Consider the following 21,997-nt stretch of genomic DNA (forward strand, 5'->3'; position numbering starts at 1 on the left):
GCCATGAGCTGACGAACAGCTGTAAAATTCTGAGTAGCCGTTACCTAGCACTCATAACTGAAGCTACTGTTTAATGAAAATATGTCCCAATTCAGTAGCCTGGGCAGTATTTATTCAGTACCTTTTTTATCCGCCTGCATTCACTTGGCGAAAACGTGACATATTTTCCTTTACGTGCGGCTTCACTGTGGAAGTTTCCTACCTCGAATGTTTGCGAAAGAAGCAATACAGTCAGTACCTCACTTTGCGCTTCCAACAACGGCACATCCCCAAAAGCCCTATAGTAAATCTATTCAAATGCTGATTTACCTGATGTCATCACTAACTGGAGTTTCCGTCTATACTTGTAGGCATATCGCTTTTAAGTACAGACCTTTTTTTAGCCTTCGCCAGATGTTAGGAACTTTTATGTCGAATACCTGCAACTCGTCTCCACCACCAGGGCTTCAAAGAGCGCCACGTTGGCTCATGTATAACCAAAGGCGGCGCATACTCGTCACCCAACCTTAGTGAAAAAACCGTATCAGTCACAATAACCTCAAACAGATTTCTCATACAAACTCATACACATATCATACAATCCTCATATATTTCTCATACGTTGAATGATATTTGTGTGATATGATATGAGACTCTGCACGAGTTTAGTACGAGAAATCTGTATGAGGTTATTGTGACTCATAGGGTTTTTTCAACGGGCAAACAAAAGTGTTTGATCTTCATTGCTCTGAATTGATGATCACGCGTGACTCTGCTGGGGTGACGTCACTGAGTCTTCTGCTAGGGAAGTTAACCTTTAACACCGTGAACAAAGGAAATCCTCAATGACACAGTTAGCACTATAAGTAGAAGTTACTGTCGCGACATCCGTCTTAGGTTCATGAAACGTGAATTCGGCGAAAAAGCTTCCTTTCTTTTCGTCCAGAGGGCGTTGAATTAGAATTCATGGCGCAAAGTGTAACTCTTAGTCTTGGAAACAGCTGCATATTCCTACTTGCGGCCAAAGACGGTGATGAAATAAAGCCTTGGAATATTATTGCGTTCCGTTATAATCACTGTCCTGCCACTGTTAAGTCACTATTAGGCGACCTTAAGGGGTGACTGTTCCAGAAAAAGAGCGTCACAAGCTGCAGAAGAAAAAGCGGAAAATAGCACAACTGTTAAGAGGAAAAGAAGCGACGGACATGCGAGTTTTTCGCGGCCTTCAATCGTCAACGAAACTGATCAGCCGAGATCACAGAGGCCTAAATATAGTCCGCGGTCATTTTGGATGTGCGTTTTTGATTGGGTTACACATAAGTGGGTTCGTGTTGGATACTCACAAGCATACATGGTAAAATTACTTTTGAAAAGGAATTAAATTAAATTACATTACTAATTACTTTCCTGAAAATCGCACAAAAGTAATTAAATTACATTACTCATTACTGCTCCCCAAAAGTAATGAAATTACATTACAATTACTTCTACTGAGTAATTCAATTAATTTGAAATTACTTTCTAGTTTCCATAAATGCAAAAACTAAGTAAAGCTATTAAACAACAACTTGCTCTCCAGAGTATTCTAGTCGACTACAGTTCTGCTCAATTCTGTCTTCTTTTGCCAATCCGTTACGCTGGCTTCGGATTGCAGCACGTCGGTCCTGCTTTCGCGCACTCTACTTCGTTGTCTATTGAAGGAGTGATGGCGCACTTTAGTAAAAGTAATTTCGAGAGGAATTAATTACTTTACTGCGAAATTACTACCAAAAGTAATTCACTACATCACTAAATTACCAAACTGAAAAAGTAATTCATTACAATACAAATTACCGAAAAAGTAATTAAATTACAGTAATTTCATTACTGTAGTTCAATTACTGCCATGTCTGCTCACAAGAAGGGCGCACAGCAGGAACAGTGTATAAATCGAATGCGCCTCGCCAGCGGTGGCTCAGCTTTCATCTGGATGCCTTAGAACTGCGTGGTTGCAATGGTATACCGTGAGCAAGTGCACGAATCGTTCGCAACAGAGCGGTCGCCCTTGATTCGACAGGCTTGAAATAAAAATATCAGTACTACTTTTGCAAGTTTTATAGAAAGAATGTGAGTCGGTATAGCAGCAATATTTAGTTGTTTTTAACTCGTAGTGTTCAGGCCTCGCTGTAGATTAGGTAGATTGGACTCCCAAGCCTTGCTATGCTCACAAGAACTTATTTTTGTACATTGAACATAAAGCGGGCAGGGAAGGAGCACGCTCTTTAGGAGTAACAAATAAAAAAAGGAATGCAATGACGAGCCCTCAATATGCATAACTGTGCTGTTTCCGTGAAAGCATGTCGTAAATTTTAGAACTGAACTTTGCTGACTACAACTTTAAACTTTTGGGGGTTCGAATGAAAAAGACGAAATCACACGCGGACAAAAACTGTCTCACGGTAACGAACACTGGATATATTCAGACATGGTTACACACGTCTTTCTCGACGAAGTCTCTGCACCGTTCCGTCCGCGCTTTTTCTTCCTCCTCTCCCAGACGTTCCTCTGCAGAACTCGCACCCCGCACGTGCGCATAGCTTCGCCGTCGCTGGCTCCTTTTTGTTCCGAAGTTGAGCTCCGGGGTTGCCGCTTGTTCTTTTTATATTCTTTACACATGTTCCACTGGCGTAGCCGACGGGATGAAAGGCTCGCATGTCGAATGCAACTTCGGATATATGCGTATTCGCTCGAAATGTTGCCAGTGGTGAGCGACCTTTGCGCATTCTTCGCCGTATACCAAGTAGCCCCAATTTATCCTCGTTAAGGGAAAAAGGAGAGAGCCATTTCAACAATACAATGCAATGAATGGAGGAAGCAGCTGGGAGCAAAAAAGAGAGGCCAGGTGTCTTGCGACCACGAAGTAGCAAACAGAGCGAGAGAACACTCCAGCATAAATGAAAGGAGGAGGAGGAAAACGCGGGAGACATCTCTCTAGCCAGCAACAGCAGCAGCCTCTCTTCGCGGGCGAGATTAATGCGTGGCGTCGGTAATTTATGATAATTGTCATCGGTCTCTTCCCCTCGCGATGATTTTGGACCGAGCGGGTCGGCCAGCCGCTCTCGCGTCGGAGCTGGTCATTGCCACGACCCCAAAATGCGGCTACCCCTGCTTGCTCCCCTCTGTGTATGCGGCCTTTCTGCCGCCGTCGCCGCGTGTCGTGTGCTCCGCGCGCGCGCATGTAGCAGACGACGCGCGTCCTAACACGTGCGCTGTGAATTAGACGGAGCTGCTGCAGCTTCTGATCTTAATACAACTTCTCCTTGTGACGGCGTTTGTAGCCCTATTTTCGAGCCCCTCGTGGCAGCTAGCTCCGGACAGGAAAAAAAAAAAAAAAAAAAAAAAAAGCTCTACAATGGAGTCCCTGAAATGTGCGCATTAACGGCCTAAAGTGGGGAGCAATGTCAGACGCAGGAGTGTTTCAAAGCTGCCGTCTGCTAGTCCTCACGCCGTAGTACCGTCTGCGAATCCTCGCGTTGTCGCCTACGCGTCATTGCGACGAGGCAGTTATGTAGTAAGTGGGTTATTAGAGAAATAAGGCAAGCAGCGGTGGTGTAACCTGGCGGGCAGCCAGTTATGGATGCATTACCGCGTTGAAACGAAGCACTGCCACAGCTTTCATCACTGCAGCTGCAGTTCCTGCTTGCTCCTTCAAATTTTGTTTGAGGTGTTGTCCATTGCGGTTTCGCACTATTACGTTCTCGCTAGGTTAGAATTTTTCAACGGTCTAGCTTTCTAAATTTAAAAGAAGTCCTTATTTTAATTGTCACGTTCAAATGACAAAACAATCGGGAAAAAGGTTGTCACTGCTGCCTTAAGAGGGTTCCTGCAAAAGATTACTGGTAATGAAGATGGCGCTCATAAATGCGACTCTGATTATGTAATCTTCATAATTTCTTGTCATATAGATGGCCTATTTTAAGCACGATGTGTCTGAAAACGATACCCCTACATAAGCCTTTATGTTTGCCGCGTGTCTAGCTGCTATCTAGCTGTGAACGAAAATGCCCGCTATTAGTGGGCGCAACAGTCGTTCGTCGAAACAGTTGGGCTTTCTTCTGTTAGTAGTGCGCTTATTTTCCCCTCCCATAAGCGCGGACACGCGTTAAGAAATCTCATAATTCTTAAGTTTGCGAAATTTTTGCGTGGCTATCACCATAGCAGCGGTTAAGCTGCGAGGCAATTCTGGAACTATGCTAACAATGACGCTTTAGTACGAATACGCGATAAAGCGCATGCGGCGGATGCGGACGCAGCACAAGCAGAGTCAATTAACTACCATATGTTGCTTTCGATCCCCACCATTTCGAAAAGAGACACGTATGTTGTGACTGAAATGATATTGCTACGTTCATCGGTAAGGTGTAGTTGAGTTGCCTCGGGCTGTCATGTTATCGTTCGGGCAACTTGTTGCCCTTAACAAAAAAGGCTGACTTGCGGCATAAACAACAGGGCAATAACAAAATAAGGACAAAAATGGAAGAGGATGCAGTCTAGCATTTAGCTTCCCCAAGGGAAAAAAACGAAGGAAAATAAACTATCATGCCAGCGTCGCGGGCCTAATTAAGCCTGGATATATTACACGAAAAGACTACTTCTGCAGCCTTATCCGCTGTCCGTGTGGGCCTGGAATTATATCGCATCTCTACCTGTTCAACCTTGCTCGTGTGCGAGAGCTTATAAATATTCGCTTTTTTTTTTTTTTGTCTGTGCTTTATTTTTGTTGCTCAGAGTGGTATAGAGTGTCGCTCGTGTGGGTATATATATATACACGCACATGCGGGGAATCGTCTCGCCGGTAAAAATAAAAACAAACTAAACAACTCACGGGGCTGCGCGCGCATGCGCTGTTCATTTGGTTAATTACCTACCGAGTAGCTAGAAGCGTGCATTCAGCGCCGCTGCCCTAATGGCGGTAGGGTTAATAAACGTGTCGATGACGGTGAGACCGACCGGATTAATGACCCGACTGACCGTCCGCGCGAGCGCGATAGCATTTTCGTTTATATATTCTCGTCTTTCCGTATACAGGTGGGAGAGGCTCCCGCAAGCGTGCGGCAGCGTCAACTCGCGACAAGCCACACCCTGCTTAGCCGCCGTCGCGTACGCAGTATAGCAGGTCGTTCTGGCCGCGTGTAGGAAGCGCTATTACCGTACGCCGCAGAACAACCCCTGCGAGGAAAAACAAAACAGGGCAACTGCAAGAACGCCTCAGCCGCAATTCAAAATGGCGTCCTCGCAGGGAGCGACGCAGACGTGCTCACATGCACGCGTTTCGCGTTGCAGACGACGCGGTCGCCGTCGTTGTACCGTCGTCTGCGACAGCGAGGGAAGGGAAAGAGAGAGAGAAAAAAAGAGGGCAGACGAAAAGTAAGAAAGTCAATGGAGAGCGGCCGTCTGCTCCGATTATCGGCCGCAAATAAAAACAAACAAACACACTCATGAAAAGAATTCCTATCACTGAATGTGCCGTTTACATAGCCCGCGGCATCTGGTGGCGGTGGCTGGCAAGGATCAGCGCGCGACTAAGCAGCAGCAGCATGGAAACAAAGTGTCTCACCTTGTCGAAAGGCTTTCTCGGGCTCTGGGACACGATAAGCGCCGAGAAGAGGCGCGGTTATTTTCTGTGCCAGCTTTCAAGCCTGTAGTGGCTATGATCGCGCGCAGCGGCACCGAACGTATCTCGCTCTTGCTCGCTCGCCCGTGCCGCGCCACTGTTTTGCATTCCGAAAAGCACGTGCTGTAGCAACTGAACGCCTCAACGGGACCTCTTGGTATAGCTGCGCCATTTTAGCTCGAAGAGCAGCTGTGTTTCGATATCCGCGTAGTAAGCGTCTCTGTAGTCTTGTCGCCGCGTTGTGTACTGAGGGACTCAGTTATCTGACCTCGAAAGTCGTCCGTGTCTTTATATGCTGTGTTACTTGATAGTCTAATATCCTCATTTATACCAACGCAATCTCTAGACAAGCATAAATGATTGTTGTCTTGTCGAATATCATTCATGCCGAATGTAAGGTTAGGGCTCTCCGGACAATCATTTCATCTGTTTTCTTAATGACGCCATATATACCACAACGCCTTCAGGGCACTGGCGTCATTTACTTGCTCGTAGAGTTAGGCTTATCCTGCGCGTCTTTCCTGCGGTGCAACACGATTGTTCAGTAATTTGGGGTGTCGATAGTACTGAAGAACGCTGGCTGCACCGTGCATCCAGAGCAGTCTTGTCAGCTGGTGTTTCTTTTGGTTGGAGGAGACGATCCGTTTGGGCGCTGGACATGAATGTCGTTTTTACGCTCTCGTACAGGGGTGGTAAGACACGCATGTGCTAAGAGCCATAAAAGATAGTGAAGAATCGCAGTAAGAAAAAAAAATAGGAGGGGGGGGAGGGGGGGGGGGGGGGGCAAATCGTTTTTATTTCGCCCCACAAAGCCGTGGTGATGTGAAGGCCACTCATGCAGCGACTGTTCATTGTCACTCCGTACGGTGCTGCCAAATTGTTTAAAAGCAAGCGTGAAGTGCATTCGTGGAGCGCATCTCTTTTAGAACTAAACGGACGCTGTTTTTAGTCGCGCAAAATATGGGGATGGGGAATTTAGATGCCAGAGAACCGCGAGCCGCCGTCGGACCGGCGAGGAGGCGCATGTGGCCGCAGTATGGCCACTTTGCACTCCTATGTTCAGCATCTTCAGACAAAATTTTCTCTTGCACGTTGTCAGCTATTTTACTGTAAGGAATACCATGTCTTCTTTTTCACTGAACGAGCGCGAAAGTGGCAGATGCTGAATCGTACTATCGCAAAGTTCCCCATGTGCCTCAGGCTTCAACACCTGAAACGGTTAGTGGGTCCTTAGGTCATATGCCAATTAGCATACTATCCGCGAAATTGACGTGGATTGTCGATGATTCCTTCAAGTGATATTAGGAATCCGCGTGGTAGCACGGTACCATCTACTTCATTCAGCTCGTTGCCAGAACTTGGCTGCGCCCGTGTTACGAAGTGAAGCTTCACGGGTGCGCGCAGTAACTAAGGAATTCTTGTTGACAGAACAGCAGTGGCCGCCCAAAGCGAGCACATTCGCTTTTGTGACATAAAATCAACAGCGACCAGCCCACATTTTTTCCCTGCTAATTGTAGTGCTGTCGACACGGGTCTCCTGGTGAACCGCAGTTGAACTCTCTCTGTGCCGCAGGTATGTGTCGACACGGGTCTCCTGGTGAACTGCAGTTGAACTCTCTCTGTGCCGCAGGTATGAAGGTCCGCAACTCCTCGGAGAACCACAAGGACATGGTCATCAGCGGGGTGACGTCCCCGACGGACGTGTTCTGCTCGGTGCCCGGTCGTCTGTCGCTGCTCAGTTCCACGTCCAAGTACAAGGTCACCGTGGGCGAGGTCCAGCGCCGCCTGTCGCCGCCCGAGTGCCTCAACGCGTCGCTGCTGGGCGGTGTCCTGCGCCGCGCAAAGTCCAAGAACGGCGGCCGCTCGCTGCGGGAGAAGTTGGAAAAGATAGGTCTCAACCTACCTGCTGGTCGGCGCAAGGCGGCCAACGTTACTCTGCTCACTTCTCTGGTCGAAGGTGAGCGATGGTCTGTCCCCAAACCCAGAAGCGCATGAACATGTCAGCACCCTTGTTCGTGACCTCTGACTTCATCACAAGAGTGGGAGCGGTAGGTTGATTGTCCACGTCACGTATAGAATGTTCGGCTGACTTTCACAATGCTTGCTATTGTGGTCAGTTGGCCACTTCCGGCAAAGAGCCGACAGATCAAGCTGCTTCTGGTGATCTGTCCTTGTGCTCAAGGTACACTATGTGTACTTTCCTCGGCCTCTTCAGCGAACGACTCTAGGCAACAGAACGCTTACTGATTGAATGTAATTCTGAGTTGCTTTCAGCAAAAGTGACCCCAGGATTCTGTCAATCGAACCCGTTCAAACGTTCGAACACGACTCATGAGCCGTGTGGCGTTACAGGTGAAGTGGTATATGTGCACATATAAATTTCACTTGTTTCTAACCCGTACAAGCGTGTATGTCTCGCAGTGCAAGGGTTGTGGTGAAACCCGTTTAGCTAAATTAAGCTAAATTATTTTCTTTACAAAACTCAACCATTTCAGATATGCGGCAACGTTTAATTCGAATTGTACGACGTGTTTTATACACTTTCGTCCCATGCGTAAGGCCGCGTTGAACCCCAGCGTTTGGGCCGTTTAAAGTTCCCGCGCAAAGCTATGTCATCGCAAGTCGTCGCCGTCGTATCGACCAATCTCAATTATCCGATCACGGTCGCGACGCCGGCATTGCCGGCGTCGCGACACGGAGCCCTTAGCTACCGCTCAAAAAGGCGCAGCAATGGAGAGTTCCAGAGAAATTTCGACAACCAGAGGTTCTTCACACGCACTAACATCACACAGTATACGGGCGTATAGTGCATTTGACCTCCGTCGAAACGCAGCCGCCGCGGCCGGTATCGAACCTGTTCGTCAAGCTCAGCAGCCAAGCCTTCAATGAGACACTTCGAAGGGTTTTGCAACCAAATGCTCACGGTAGCACCTTGCAGAAAGATGAAGAGGAAGGGGTCGGTGAGCGCAAAGGCACGGTAGAAGAGACGGTGCAGGGGATAGGAAGAACAATTAAACAGTAGGCGAAATGAAAAGTGTCGTTTTAATTGAAAGTTATTTCAAAGTGCGACAGCCACCGCGTCCTCCTCTACTGCTACCTCCTTACCCTCCATTTCGAAGAGAGCACCATAATGATAGCTGTAACTAAATGTCATAATACATAGTGATTCTTCCTATCCACGTGCGATTATAATATAGAGAGACCGTATTAACAGATAGACGCAACAATAAAAGCCGGAAACAACTGCATTTGGTCGACGGTGTCTCTCGAAATGAACAGCAAATATTAGGAACATTAGTTTGCGACTAGGCGAAGATACGCGTGCTTCTTGGGAGCTGTCTTAAGAATATTACATTACCAGAAAGGATGTCTGCCAACCGGAATTCATAGCTGGGTGTATTTTTGTATGTGTGCGTGCACTGCTGACCAATGGTAAAGACAAAGAAAGGAAAAGCATTCCGGCAAGCTGTTACGAATACGACACCAGTGATCGAATGCCCATCCCCTGTGGCGCACGGTCTTTTTCGCGGAACCGCTCAACTTCTATCGCCACGAACGAAGAAACAGCGTATACGTAAAAGGAGACAAGAGATAAGAACAAAGCAGCGAGAAGTTTCGCCACGTACGCTCGGCTGCTTCTCCTGGAAGGAGATGCACAATTTACGACTGAACAATCGGGCTGTGCGGTGAGAGAGAGAGAGAGAGAGAGAGAGAGAGAGAGAGAGAGAGAGAGAGAGAGAGAGATAGATAGAGAGAGAGAGAGAGAGAGAGAGAGAGAGAGAGAGAGAGAGAGAGAGAGAGAGAGAGAGAGAGAGAGAGAGAGCGCTGTATTGAAGTGCAGACGTCGTAATTGGCCGAGAAGGATGACGAGGAAGCGAGATTCATTTGCTGGCTGCGGTGTGGTCGCGCAACCTCCCCTCCTCGTGATTTTCCCTATATCTCGACTCCGGCTGCGGCTCGCTCGTAAAGATAACTTACTCGCGAGGCCGTTGCTGTCCGAGAACAGCCGCATCCTGCTGAATACTAGAGCAGTGCGCTACACTTCCAGAAAGAGTCACAATCGAAAGAAAGCTGTCTAATGTGCATCTTCGCTAAGACCGTCGTCAATAAAAATGAGAAAACAAAAAGACAAAAACAAAAAAGAACTTTGCGCCTTTCACGAATCGACGCTTTCTTCGTTGGGCCGGTGTGCTTTCTAACTGTCCTCTTCTATTTTCCTCATTCTCTGCCACGATGTTTTCAGCCGGATTCGTAAATGCCTTCTACACGAGGTCTCTGGCAGGAACCGCGGCGACGAAAAGCAAACAGATAATCTTGCGGCATTCGTCCGGATCTCGTCTTCGTCGTCCGTGGTCCGTCTCTTGAACTCTCCGGTCTCTCTGGTGGAGGGCTTTCTTTTTCCCTTTCTCCTTCGTCTCCCTAGCTTTCTTTCCGTCATCGTTCGTCGCAAAGGTCTCTCTCGCGCGGTCTGTTTTCTCGGACTTGGGAAGTTTCGTAACGCTTCCTCTGCGCCTGCCGTATCCCTCTGTACAGTGTGAGCACATACGCCGCTTTGAGGCTGGCCTCTTACTTCCCATATCCAACCTCGGATCCGGCGGCGTTCCTGTTTCTTTTCTTTTTTGACAGTCACGGGGCTTTCTTTATTCTTCATCGTCTTTCCAAGGATAGAGGTGCTTTAGTCTTTCCGACCGGGTTGCGCCATCTGGCGCCGATTGTAGCGCCCCACCTCGGCGGCATTCCTCACTCGGCCCGTGACTGGAGTGTCTGATGAAGCGAGTCTTATGTCATGACGACCTTCAGTCGAGGTCCGGTTGGTCGCGGGATGCCCTTGCCGTCGTCGCATCCGAGGTGACGTCTGTCTGACGGGTGTGTTCTGTATAAAGCAGACTGTTGGGCGAGTTCGTGAACAGACATTTCATGCAAAACGAACTGGACTAAAGAGGAAGCAGAAATCGGTCTTGTACTTGTCGATGTGTCCATGGATGCGGTAGTACAGGGCTGCGGATTAATTTCCGCCGACAGTATTAAATTGCCCTGATATCGCACAATTAATTTCGCCTCAATCGAAGCGAAATCGTGCACCGCAGCTGGCATATCGGCATGTAGGAGAGGTTAGTGGCTGCAAATAGCCCTGGGAAATGCTTGTCACAGAAGCATAAACAGAAAAGCCCACGAACTGACGCGTTAACTGGAAAAAAAACTGGTATAACTAGCTGCAGTAGACAACACGCAACGGTAACACACAACAAAAGACGCCAGCATCATAAAAACAAAATTTCTGAAAAGCAGTACAATTTCATTTCCGAATCTGCAAAGTCAGGTAAGTGGCACATATGCAAATATGTTTATTTTTGATCGGGTAGCGACTCGATCAGGCTATGAGAGACGCCGTAATGGAGGGCTCCGTGAATTTTGACCACATATAGTAGCTACGTACTTAACATATTATATGATAACGACGATACTACTCTGTACGCCTGTTTCAGACAATGCAATAATATGTGTCTTTTATCGACAAACTGTCCTTAAACACGAATTAGAGCAAAATATGTCAAGCTTGCTTGCTCTGGTTGCGAATTCTTATTTCCGTCATGTGGTCAGCACCGACCGATCGACCGAAATTGTGGGGTGTGGTTTGTACTCTTTACTATTACATTTGCGTGAACCTTCGTTATTAACGCACGGTTTTAAGTTGCTAGCAACTAACGGAATTGGGACTGAGGAAGCCTACGAGGTTGGGTAAACGCGGTTGTTGATCCATATAACGTTGAGTGACAGCTCGTGACCCGTTTTGTGGTCACCACCAAAATCCGGTTAGAGCGGCGAGCATTCATCACTATCGCTGAACCAATAGCAATGGTGGTCAGTCACTTTCATGAGCGCCTAGTCAAGACAATTAACACACTTCTGTAAGGATTGTATAGGCCGCGACTGTAAGGCATGCCTTCTTTTGTAAGCTTTGCCTTTTGGCGGGCTGTTTTAAAGATTCAAAAAGAAGGCGTGAGCTAGGTGCGCAGCGGCATGTAGACAATGAAATTGGAGAAAAAGTGGAAATCAACTGCATGCAACAAATACACATTGATAGTCAAGATCATTTCATAGTTTTCAAGGTTCCGATCATTGAAAACTTGAGAATGGATGCCAAGTTCAGAGGATATGGCAACGTGAGCACATGTTAGGCTGAAGTCATTTCAATGGCCTCGGCTTGTGTCGTCATGCATTTTCGCAGCTTTCATATCATCTCTAATCATAATAAAAAAAAATGGGAGAGACTATAACCTGGTTACGTCATTGACAGTATGTAGAGGAGTATGGGTTTGTCGCACGGCTTAGGTCAAGGTCAAATATTAAATCAAAGCTTAAGTTAAGGTCAACGGTCAGGTCATGGTCAGTCATAGTCTTAGCTGTACCGGCCATAGATTGGATTACTCGCACGAGGATAAGTGGATGTGACGTCACGAAACAGCTTAGCCAATCAGAGCGACGGAACACAATTTTCAACTGTGTTCAGTTGTCTTCCTTCTACATGGAAGCAGCTGCCCGGTCTAGCAGCTAGCTCATTCCAACCCTATCATGCCATCTGGTCTCGAGACAACAGACAACGCGCCGACCAGTAAGTGTCCGGACTTGTTACCTGCCAGCTACCACCGACCAGGTGCATGCTTGTGTCTTCTTGAGGCTGCGAACTTCAAACAGGGAGCGTTACGGTCTCTTGTGGTCGCTATGGAAACCACGGAGTGTAGGTTACTAGGGTGTAAGTCGCTATGTTAACGGCTGATAACTTCACTTGTATTAATGGCGTCACGAGCCTTAGCCAATCAGAGAAACGACACAGACAGTGTTAGTTGCCACGGCAACGGCTAGTGACGTCATTTGCTATAATGACGCCACGAAAGAGCTTAGCCAATCAAAGCGACGGCACACAAAGTTTCGATGCTGCTTGTGTGATCCTATGAGCGTACTTCTCAGCTCAGTGAAACGACGCATCCCTCGTGGACATGAGCGACGTCATTTTTATATGAGACCCAACTGGGAAGCCCCCTCCTCATACCTATCAGAATTTTGCTTAGGCTTTGGTCGACGAACGCTCAATCGTGCATCGACTCTTCAAGGCCTCAGTACGATTGCCGAAAATTGAGAGTGGGATAACATATAGGCACCGCCTAACGTCTGACCTATCATGTTACTGACCGACTTAAGGGGGACTGAAAACTTGCCGTTTTGGAGATGGGGATTCATTGGCACCGTTATTATACACGTGACCTGAATGATTTGCTGACAAGAAACCTAATTCCATCGCTTACCACTCATTCCGCCGCCCTCTGCTGCTTATTTGCTCCGCACACCGTAAACAGTGGCAGTGCTTTATACCGCGAGGAAAAAAAGCGTCACATCGGACCATGGAGAAGTTTCGGACCGTGTGTGATACGCACGTATTTAATGCGATCGGAACGGACAGGCTTTATGCGAAGGCACAAGTCTTCCGCAACATTTTTAAGTCCACCTCCGTGACCACTCTGTCCGCTATAAGCGAACCCCGGAAAAAAATTCCGGTTTGCGTGGATATGAGGCGGCTCCGTGCACAGATAAACACCCGGACGACTCAGTTGCGACAGCGGTCGGCGCGCGATTGCACTTTTGTTGACAAGATCCGCGTTGCGGGGAGACTCGCCAGGCAAGTTTTTGTTGCGCCGGTCCTTTGGTTGCATCGGGCGAAAGATTCACTTCGCCCTGTTGCATTCTTTTCTTTCCTTGCTCTTTTTCTTCTTCCTTTACTTCGCCTCCCTTAGCCTCTTCTTCTTGCGGTAAGCTCCGTTCTTCTGTCGCTCTCTCTTGCTAAATTATCGCGCAATTTAGTTTGGCATCCGCTTGCGTGTTCAGTCCTTTTTTCACCATTTTCCGTTGCGAGCTTTAAACATTTTCTTTTTTTATTATTATTTATTGTTAATAATGTGCGCTACTATATCACTTTCACCCGACTTATTTGATATTGCTAATTACACGCTTCCGTACGCAATGTCTTCTGGCCTTTTCCGATAACGGCAAAATGCCTACTCGTTGATGCCTTTCATGCATTACGGACTATCAAACCTGTTTAAAGCGGCGACATGATGGAAATATCGTGTCTCGTGCTTCCGAAGATAGCTGGAGAGAGTGCTGGGGCTCCCATTAATTAAGACTATGCCATCGTTTTAAACCCTCTGTCGGAGGTGCCGTAGAGAATTCCAGCGAATGGCTCCGTGCGATACTCCACTGCGGTCACGGAGCGAGGAGCTTGATAAGTGTAAGGTGACGTCACTTATAAGCAGCGCGCTTCTAAAGGTATAAATACAGAGGCGGCATCTTGGGGCGGGAAAAACAAGTCCTGCGCCATGCGGATTGCTGTGAGTGATCGGCAGGACAACAGGCGACAAGTAGTACTTCTGCGGCGCCCCTGGAAGCGCTTTTTAAGATCGTTGTCAGCAGGCGCTGTCGGCAGAAGCTTTCACATTTTCGAGAGCGCACCATAAAAATAAACTTTGCATCATGAAGCGCTGATCATAATTCCCCTTGTCTACCGAGATGATGATAGTGGGATTCCGCGAGTGACAGATACTGCGCCTTTCGTTTCCTGTAAACGAATTATAGAGCACCGGTGAACTCTGATGTGCTTTACAGCAGGCGTCAGCGGCGCTTCAAATTGATTTACAGGAAGATAAGGCGCAGACTCTGTCACATTTCTCCGCGGGCACATGTACCACGTCGTAAAGGAAGGGGAGAAGATGGGAGTGAAAAACGAGAGGGAGATATGCGTACATATGTGTCTTGCTCGAAATCTTTGCCTCAATCTATCGAAAAGGTGAAACAGCTGATGAGCTGCGCTCAAATTTCGCATTAGGAAGTAACGTAATCGTGGGCAATTTTTTTCCAAGTAAGGAATATCGAACGCAGTCCACATGTGACTCGGCTGTGTTTTCAAAGGGGGGCTTCATTGCAGCGCGCACGAGTCTGAACCATGGGCCATGTGCGAGATCCATTTCCGCTAATCTACAGGGAATGAAGAGGGAGGGGGGGGGGGGGGGGGGTAAATTGCCTCAGAGACAAGCATGGGGACATGTTTTCTCAGTATGTCGGCGCCGTTTTTTATTTTCTCGTGAAAATCACCAACCTGTCCTTAAATCCTCGGCATGTATTTCCGCTTTCTGAGCTCCTACTCGATCTGCACCCAGAAGACTGGTATAGCATACCCACACAGAAGAGTAGCTCATATCTGTGGCTAGCAGTGCGAAGGCCATTTCTCATCTTCCGCTATCATACGGAGTCTCCTGCTGAATGTTTCATCTACATTCCCCTGGATCCTCCTGGGGAAACGATGAACCTGGCAACGTGACCTGTCACTGTCTTATACAAGCAGGCATGCATGCACCGACATTCGAATATGCCTCAAAATAACACTTCAAGGCGCAGAATATCCGTCCACCGATTCGCGGAGGTGAGGTCGGCAAAGCCCTTCGGCGACCGCGTCGCACTTCTTATCGGAATTAGTCGCGAGCAGACCGGTTTTCCATTCACCGCAAGCGCGCATCCCGGACGATCCTCGCCGCCCAGAAGCGCAACCGCTGCTCGACCAAAACTCTCCGAACGTGAATGTATACCCGAACGAAGAGTCTATGTACACGCGGACCAGGAGAGATGGCAATCTCGGGCCTCGCTTCTCGGCCGGCTGCCACATTGCTTCCAATACTATCCATCGCGGTTCATTCGCAGCTTTGCGGTTCGCTCTGAATACACCCCGTGCTCTGTGCGTGCGGTGACACATCCGGGTCCTAATAGACTTACTAAATTGCGAGTTCAATTCGCGGCTCGTATCTCCTCTCATCTTTATCCTCCGCTTCGGTGTCTTTACTTTAGAAAGGTTTATAGAGTGTTGGCGGCTGTGGTATAGAGGCGGTTCACCGCTGTTTTTGTTTGTGCACAACTGTTCTTACTGCAACGCCGGCGGCCACTGCAAGCAATCTGAATTATAACGGTCCGAACTGGCGTGCTTGGCGTCGGCCGGTTCGGTGCTCGTGTGTGTGCGCGCGACATCGGGGGGCGATCGATCATCCGCGCCTGAAATCAGGGTTTTCGCTTATCTCTCGTCGACCCGTATTTTTTTTTTTCCCCAAAGCGAAGTGTACAACGCCCATTCGCCATTCGGCAACGTGTGCGCGACAATAGGACGACGCCTCGTTTTTCTATTACGTTAGTCGTGTGCTGAGTGGGGTTTCATTACACCCAGTCACGAGCTTTCGCTCGTTAGTGGATGGCGTCTCGCTGATGGATAGGCCCGTTACTACACTAATCTACCACGCTTCCACCTTCTACGAACAGTGTACGGATTCGGATGTTACACAGATGACGCTAGCCAGACAAGAACGGAATTCGCAATGATCCTTCCGACGATGCTTGCGATCGGCCAATGCTTTACGAGGACACTGAATAAATATTGAAGTTGGCCGCTCTCGAATGATTACCGAATTATGATGATAAACAGGTCATTTACTTTGAAAACTGAGCTCGTAAAATAAGCCTGATATTACCATAACATGAAAAGCGGTTGCTGCCGTTCACAGCTTTGCATGATCTAACGCGATGACGTCAATTGCAATTTTTTTTTCGGACCTCCCAGGCTATGATATGCCACCAGCCACTTCCATATGGTGATCACAGAGTCTCCGGTATTCTCGTCATCGTCAGCAACGCCGTAAGTTCAAATTGAGAGGCAGCTAAAAGAACATTCTCATTAACAGATGCGCCTACTGTTGCTAAAGAAGCGCCACCAGTGCCACCGAAGGCAGAACTGTTCAATTTCTAAGATAATCCCACGTTGTATTCCTCTGTGTTACTTTAAAGTTCGGTGGTGCGACTGGCTTCGCTGTGAAGGCGTATCGACCAATCTTGAGCCATTCTTAAGCCTCCGAACAGGTTTGAGTTGGTCCCCCACGTTATGCGGGTGGCACAGTGCCTGCCTTGCCTTGTGCAGCGTTGCACAGATTTGCAGCTCCGGAACCCGTGACTGCTTTGGCGCATTATGCAGCGCAAGTCACGAAGTGGCTGCCGCTGCAGGTTGTGCTCGGTTTCACTTTGACCGAAAATGAAACACCGCCGCGTGCCGCAGCGGACGGTCTCAAACAGGCGGGGCACGGACCACACCGGTGGCTGGAATTTAAATAATGTTCCTCGCTCCGTCCTGTGCAAAAGAGAGAGAAGCAAAGAGAAGCACAAAGTAACTGCGGCACGCTTCTGGACACCTGAAAAAACTACTTTTCTGGTTTAGCTTTACGATAGGCACGAATACAGTCAGGTAGTAAATAAACGCTAACACACTTATTTACTTACTTGCCTTACTTTTTCTACTCTGCAGCTATGTATTTTTTTTTTTTTTTTTTGTGAACGATCGATGACTAAGTATTTCGGAGAACCTTTAACATAAATCATTGACCATGCTGTTTCCACATGCTGTTCCCATATGGGAACAGCATGGTACTATTCTAAGCTTGGTTAGGTGCCATAAACCTCCTAACTCTCCCTGTGTAGGCCGAAGTGATGATGAGAACATTCATTTGGCCGAAAACACGCAGTGCACGCAACAGGTATATCCATTTAAGAGAACAGAGTGCACTCCAAAGGTCTTGGGAGAGTTTATCTACTGTGCAGCAAATTGTTGGGCGGCGATATGAAATTGAAGCTACCTTAGATGGATAGGGACCGCAAAAAGTACCCGGCTAGAGGTCAGGAGGAGAGGCCTTTCTGTTGTAGGGTGAGAACTTGGCCGATGATGATAGTGATAGTGATGGGGGTCTTGTGAACCATCGACCGCAGGTCGAACGTTACAGGAAACAGGTGACCTCTTCGTTCTGGAGCGATTTAAAAATCCAGTTAGTGCAATGTTATTATTATTTTTTCTCTATTGATAGTTCTTGCGGTCACGCTTAGTGCGCAATTCCTCTCCACGTCACGCATGACACAAGAAATGTGCATTCGCACATGTTTTTGAAATCTCCCTTTCAGACAAGAAAGGGAGCTAAACCAACTCCGCTTTACACAAAGAAGCAATCCTGGTCTGTCAAGCGTAGACTAGAACAAAGTCGGACTAGTAGACACCTGCTCAACATCATGGGTTGACCCATCGACGAGAAAACTAACCCCCCAAGAGAAACACTCACTCCCGAAAGCAGAGCTGAATACCAGGTCCTTCCAATCCCCCAAAACACGGACCCCCTAACATAGCAACGAAAGACGACAAAACACAAAACGCAAAACAACACATACAAAACAACGTCGTCAGAAGCAATAGCGACCTACTCTGTGTAGACGCCAGTCCATATCTGGGAAGAAAAGCGGCGGTAGCCACCACAGTTGACCACACTGGAAGAGAGGTGACCAGCTCATCGGTCGAGACCAATAACTACATAGAAGATGCAGAGGAAGTTGCAATCGCTCTTGCAGTTAAACACGCCAGCAGCCAAGGTAGAAAACACATAATACTCAACGATTCCCAAAAGGCCTGTCGTGCCTTCCTCCTGATACGCGTATGCAAACCGGCACACCGAATAATGAAGCAGGAAAAAAAGACTGGCAACTTGAAGCACACAATCCTGTGGATACCGGCACACGAAAGAATCGACGGCAACGAGGCAGCCGACAGGATAGCCCGAATGCATACTTTCCGGGCACCTGCGCCGGCTGCCCCAGAGCCTTCAACTCCTCTCACATACGGGGAACTAATACAATACTTAAAATTAGGAAGCAAACGATACGCAGAACCACACAAAGACCTCAGCGGACAGGAGGCAGTAGCCTGGAGGAACATACAGGCTACGACATTCCCAAACCTAGCAAAGTACCACAAAATCTGGTCCTAAAAATTCAAAAATAACACATGCACTGCATGCGGTGAAGTCTCGGACATCCGGACAGTCTCGGACATGATATGGAACTGCAAAGAGCAGTTAGAGAAATACAAAGCTCGAGCACTCAGCCAAGCTGAGTGAGGAGCAGAGCTAGCCCACACGGGTAAGCTAAGTGGGAGGCAGAGCTAGCTTACGCGGGTCTCTCTGAGCAGCGCAGCCTGCTCACCAGGGCCCAGGAGGCAGCCCAAGCCAATGGTATCCTGGACTGAGGAGATCACCCACGCAATTTCGTTAACCAATTAAAGTTTACTCTCTCTCTCTCTCACCACAGTATTCAAGCTTTTGTTACACCTAGTGCAAATGAAAGATTTGGCGTGTAAGAAAAAGTAGGAACGCAGATATTGGTTTGGCGATTCACTTATGCTGGACAAAAAACAGAGCCGACCCGACAACACCTTCCTCAGTACGCAAGACTTCGCGACATCTCGATGAAATTATAGTTTCGGACTAAAAGAACGCTGTGAAACGCGATGGTTTTGGCAGGAGGGTCAGTCATGCTGGGTTAAAAAAAGAAAAAAAAAAGAAAAACGAAATCGAGCCAGCATCACTTTTTCAAGTGCACTAGCTTTTTTCACGTCTGGGACAAATGATACCTTTGGAGGGAAAGAAAGCTGCGCAACCGAGATAGGTGTCGCAAGAATAGGTGTCGCAAGGGGTAGTCACATCGATGCCGCATTCCCTATGTGCGCAAGCTTTTGCCAGGTTCGGGACAAGTGATAATTTTGTAGGAAAAGAACTGTGTGTAACCGAGATGGGCTTGGCGGCATCGCATAGGCATAGAATCAGACCGACACCGCTTTTCCGAGTACACAAGCTTTTGCCATGTCTGGGACGAATTATACTGACGGGGGGTGGAAAGGCGATGAACCGAGATCAGTTTGGCAGGTCGTGAACGATGGGTAAACGAGTCAGTGAAACCAACACCACTTTCTCTAGTTCACCAGCTTTTGTCACATCTGACACAAATGATACTTTTGGGGTAATAGAAAAAAAAAAACACAGTTGGAACCAAGACTGGTTAGGCACAGTCACTCATGTTTAGTAAGAAAGACACAGATGCCGACATTACTTTCCCAAGTGCAAAAGCCTTTGTCATGTCTATAGACAAATGATACTTTTGGAAGAAAAGAAATAGGAGGTAGAACCAAACCGCGACGCTTTTCCGCCCTTTCCCCGCGCCGCCGAATTATAGGCGCCTACTATAGGGCAGATCCCTGATTAAAAGCGGGTGCCCAATTACCCGATAAAAATAAGAAAAGAGATGGAAAACACGGGAGGGCTGCCACCTCGTTAATCCTGCAGCTGCAACCAGCCAGCTAGCGAGGCTGCAGTCGAGGTGTTCGGAGTTTTTTCGTTCTTTTTCCTTAGCTGTGGGCTCCTGGAAATAGCGGCTCGCGCTGCAAAAAGAGATCGTGCATGCATGCTACTGCTACTACCGGCGGTGGCGGGGGACTCGTTTCTTGAGCGAGCTTCTCGGGTGGCGATGGTGTAGTAATTGCATTTGAGGCCAGTCCTCTACAGTTTGGCTTGGCGCGCCATGTATGCTTGACTTGACTTGGCTCGCTAAGGCGTTTCGACGACTCTTTCCTGAAGGGCAGCGCACGACGGCGGGTCCCTCCGATGCCGCTTTCTTTCTTTCTTTCTTTCTTTCTTTCTTTCTTTCTTTCTTTCTTTCTTTCTTTCTTTCTTTCTTTCTTTCTTTCTTTCTTTCTTTCTTTCTTTCTTTCTTTCTTTCTTTCTTTCTTTCTTTCTTTCTTTCTTTCTTTCTTTCTTTTTATACTACATGATGTGCCTAGCTGTTATTGTGCTTACATTTTTGTTTCGCTCGTTCCTGCTCATGGCGAGCGGTCTCGCCTTTGAGCTGAGCGAGAAAGCTTACTTGTGGTGACCGCGACTGCGAAAAAAAAAAATAATAACCTTGTTAGAGCGGAGTACACGTGGTCATTTTCATTGCGCTGCCTTTTTAAAAGCGGCCCGCAAAAAGAACAAACGGGCAATTCATCTTCCGCGCTGAAAGTTCAAAGACCGCTTTGCGCCTTGCCGCGCTACGTAACAACCTCACAACCCTTCTCTGCTCAATGTACACACAACTCTGCCTCCGTCCACTATGCCGATTCTCCGTCGAGCCATCTCGTTGCTTAATTTTTATCTTTTTCGTGGCTCGTATTCTGCGACCTCTAGCTCTTTCAACTCGGCGACCGTTACAATTTCCGGGGCCTGATTATTGTAATCACAAGGCAGGTAGGACTTGGCCTCCCTCTGCGGGAGGTCGGGCTTCTGAGCAGAGCACTCAACAGGCGGGAACAACAGGGCAGCACCGCACAAGAGGCGCGCTCAGGTGCGCTGTTGTAACATAGTGCCGGACATCAATAAATACCTGATGATCATTAAGGAAACTGGATAAAGAGGTGAAAATGAAACTTTGCCACGTCATAGCCTAGCGCGGATTGTGCGCCAAACCGCCTATACTTTTGAATGGAAGCCACGAAATTGTGGACACCTGCGCCTAGCAAGGTCAAGGTGATGTTTTCATATTTTTTCTTGTATATTGTGGATGGGTTTATAAGAAAGGAAAGACGCAGTATCTGTCCTTGACCTTAATTGTGACAAAAATGTGGACACCCACATTTAATTAGGTCAAGGTCATATGAAGGGCAAATTCAGCGTCGCACGAAGACCTGTTGTGAAGTTTTCGCTTCCATTTTAAATTGGTTTATAAGAAAGGAAAGGCGCAGTATCTGTCAAGGTCACTTGAAAGTGAAAACTGTGCATACCCGACGCGCGTACCCGACGGCTCGAACTACCTGGTGTAGTGAAGCTTTCGCTTCAAAATACGCGAGCCGCTACAACTAGCCAACGAAGAGGCGAGTGCGATGATGGCGTGCACGACAGGTATACCGCAACACCGGTGGCAAAAGAGCCTTCGCCACAAAGGGCTAAGGGGCCCCTAGGCGTCCAGCCCTGTAGGCCCAGTAGCAGCCGGTGGTATCTCTTTCTTCCCTTACTGCGAGGTTCATGTGTTCACCGAGAACTGTGAGGATACTGCGTCTTCTTATAATTCAATATACAAATTAAGTGCAGGCGTCAATATGATGTTAGGCAGATACTTCGCCTTCTTTTCCCCTCAAAACATCTTTAAACGGAGCCATCGGCGGCCGAGCTTGTGCCGGAGTACCCGGGTTCGATTCCGACCGCCGGCGGCTGCGTTTCGAGGGAGGAGAAACGAAGAGACGTCCGTGTGCTGTGCGATGTCAGCGCTCGTTAAAGATTCCCACGTGGTCGAAATTACTCCGCAGCCCTCCACTACGGCTTCTCTTTCTCTCGCTTTTCACTTTCACTCCCACCTTCCTCCCTTCCCTAACGGCGTGGTTCAGGTGTCCACAAAACAAGTTTGAATATTGCACCTTCCGCTTCCTTTGAGCCAAATATA

At 47.9% G+C, this 21,997-nt stretch overlaps 1 protein-coding gene across 1 annotated transcript in view; it reads left to right on the forward strand.

The window, feature by feature from the left end:
- TfAP-2 (transcription factor AP-2) overlaps positions 1-21,997 on the forward strand; it is a 99,904-nt gene that overhangs the window by 68,253 nt on the left and 9,654 nt on the right. The window contains exon 5 of the mRNA XM_084579718.1: positions 7,263-7,589. Coding sequence (XP_084435844.1) covers positions 7,263-7,589 — 327 coding nt within the window. The remainder of the gene's footprint in view (positions 1-7,262; positions 7,590-21,997) is intronic.

Source organism: Amblyomma maculatum, chromosome 9, assembly GCF_055883805.1.
Source record: "Amblyomma maculatum isolate TAMU_Amacu chromosome 9, ASM5588380v1, whole genome shotgun sequence".
NCBI classification, from domain to species: Eukaryota; Metazoa; Arthropoda; class Arachnida; order Ixodida; family Ixodidae; genus Amblyomma; species Amblyomma maculatum.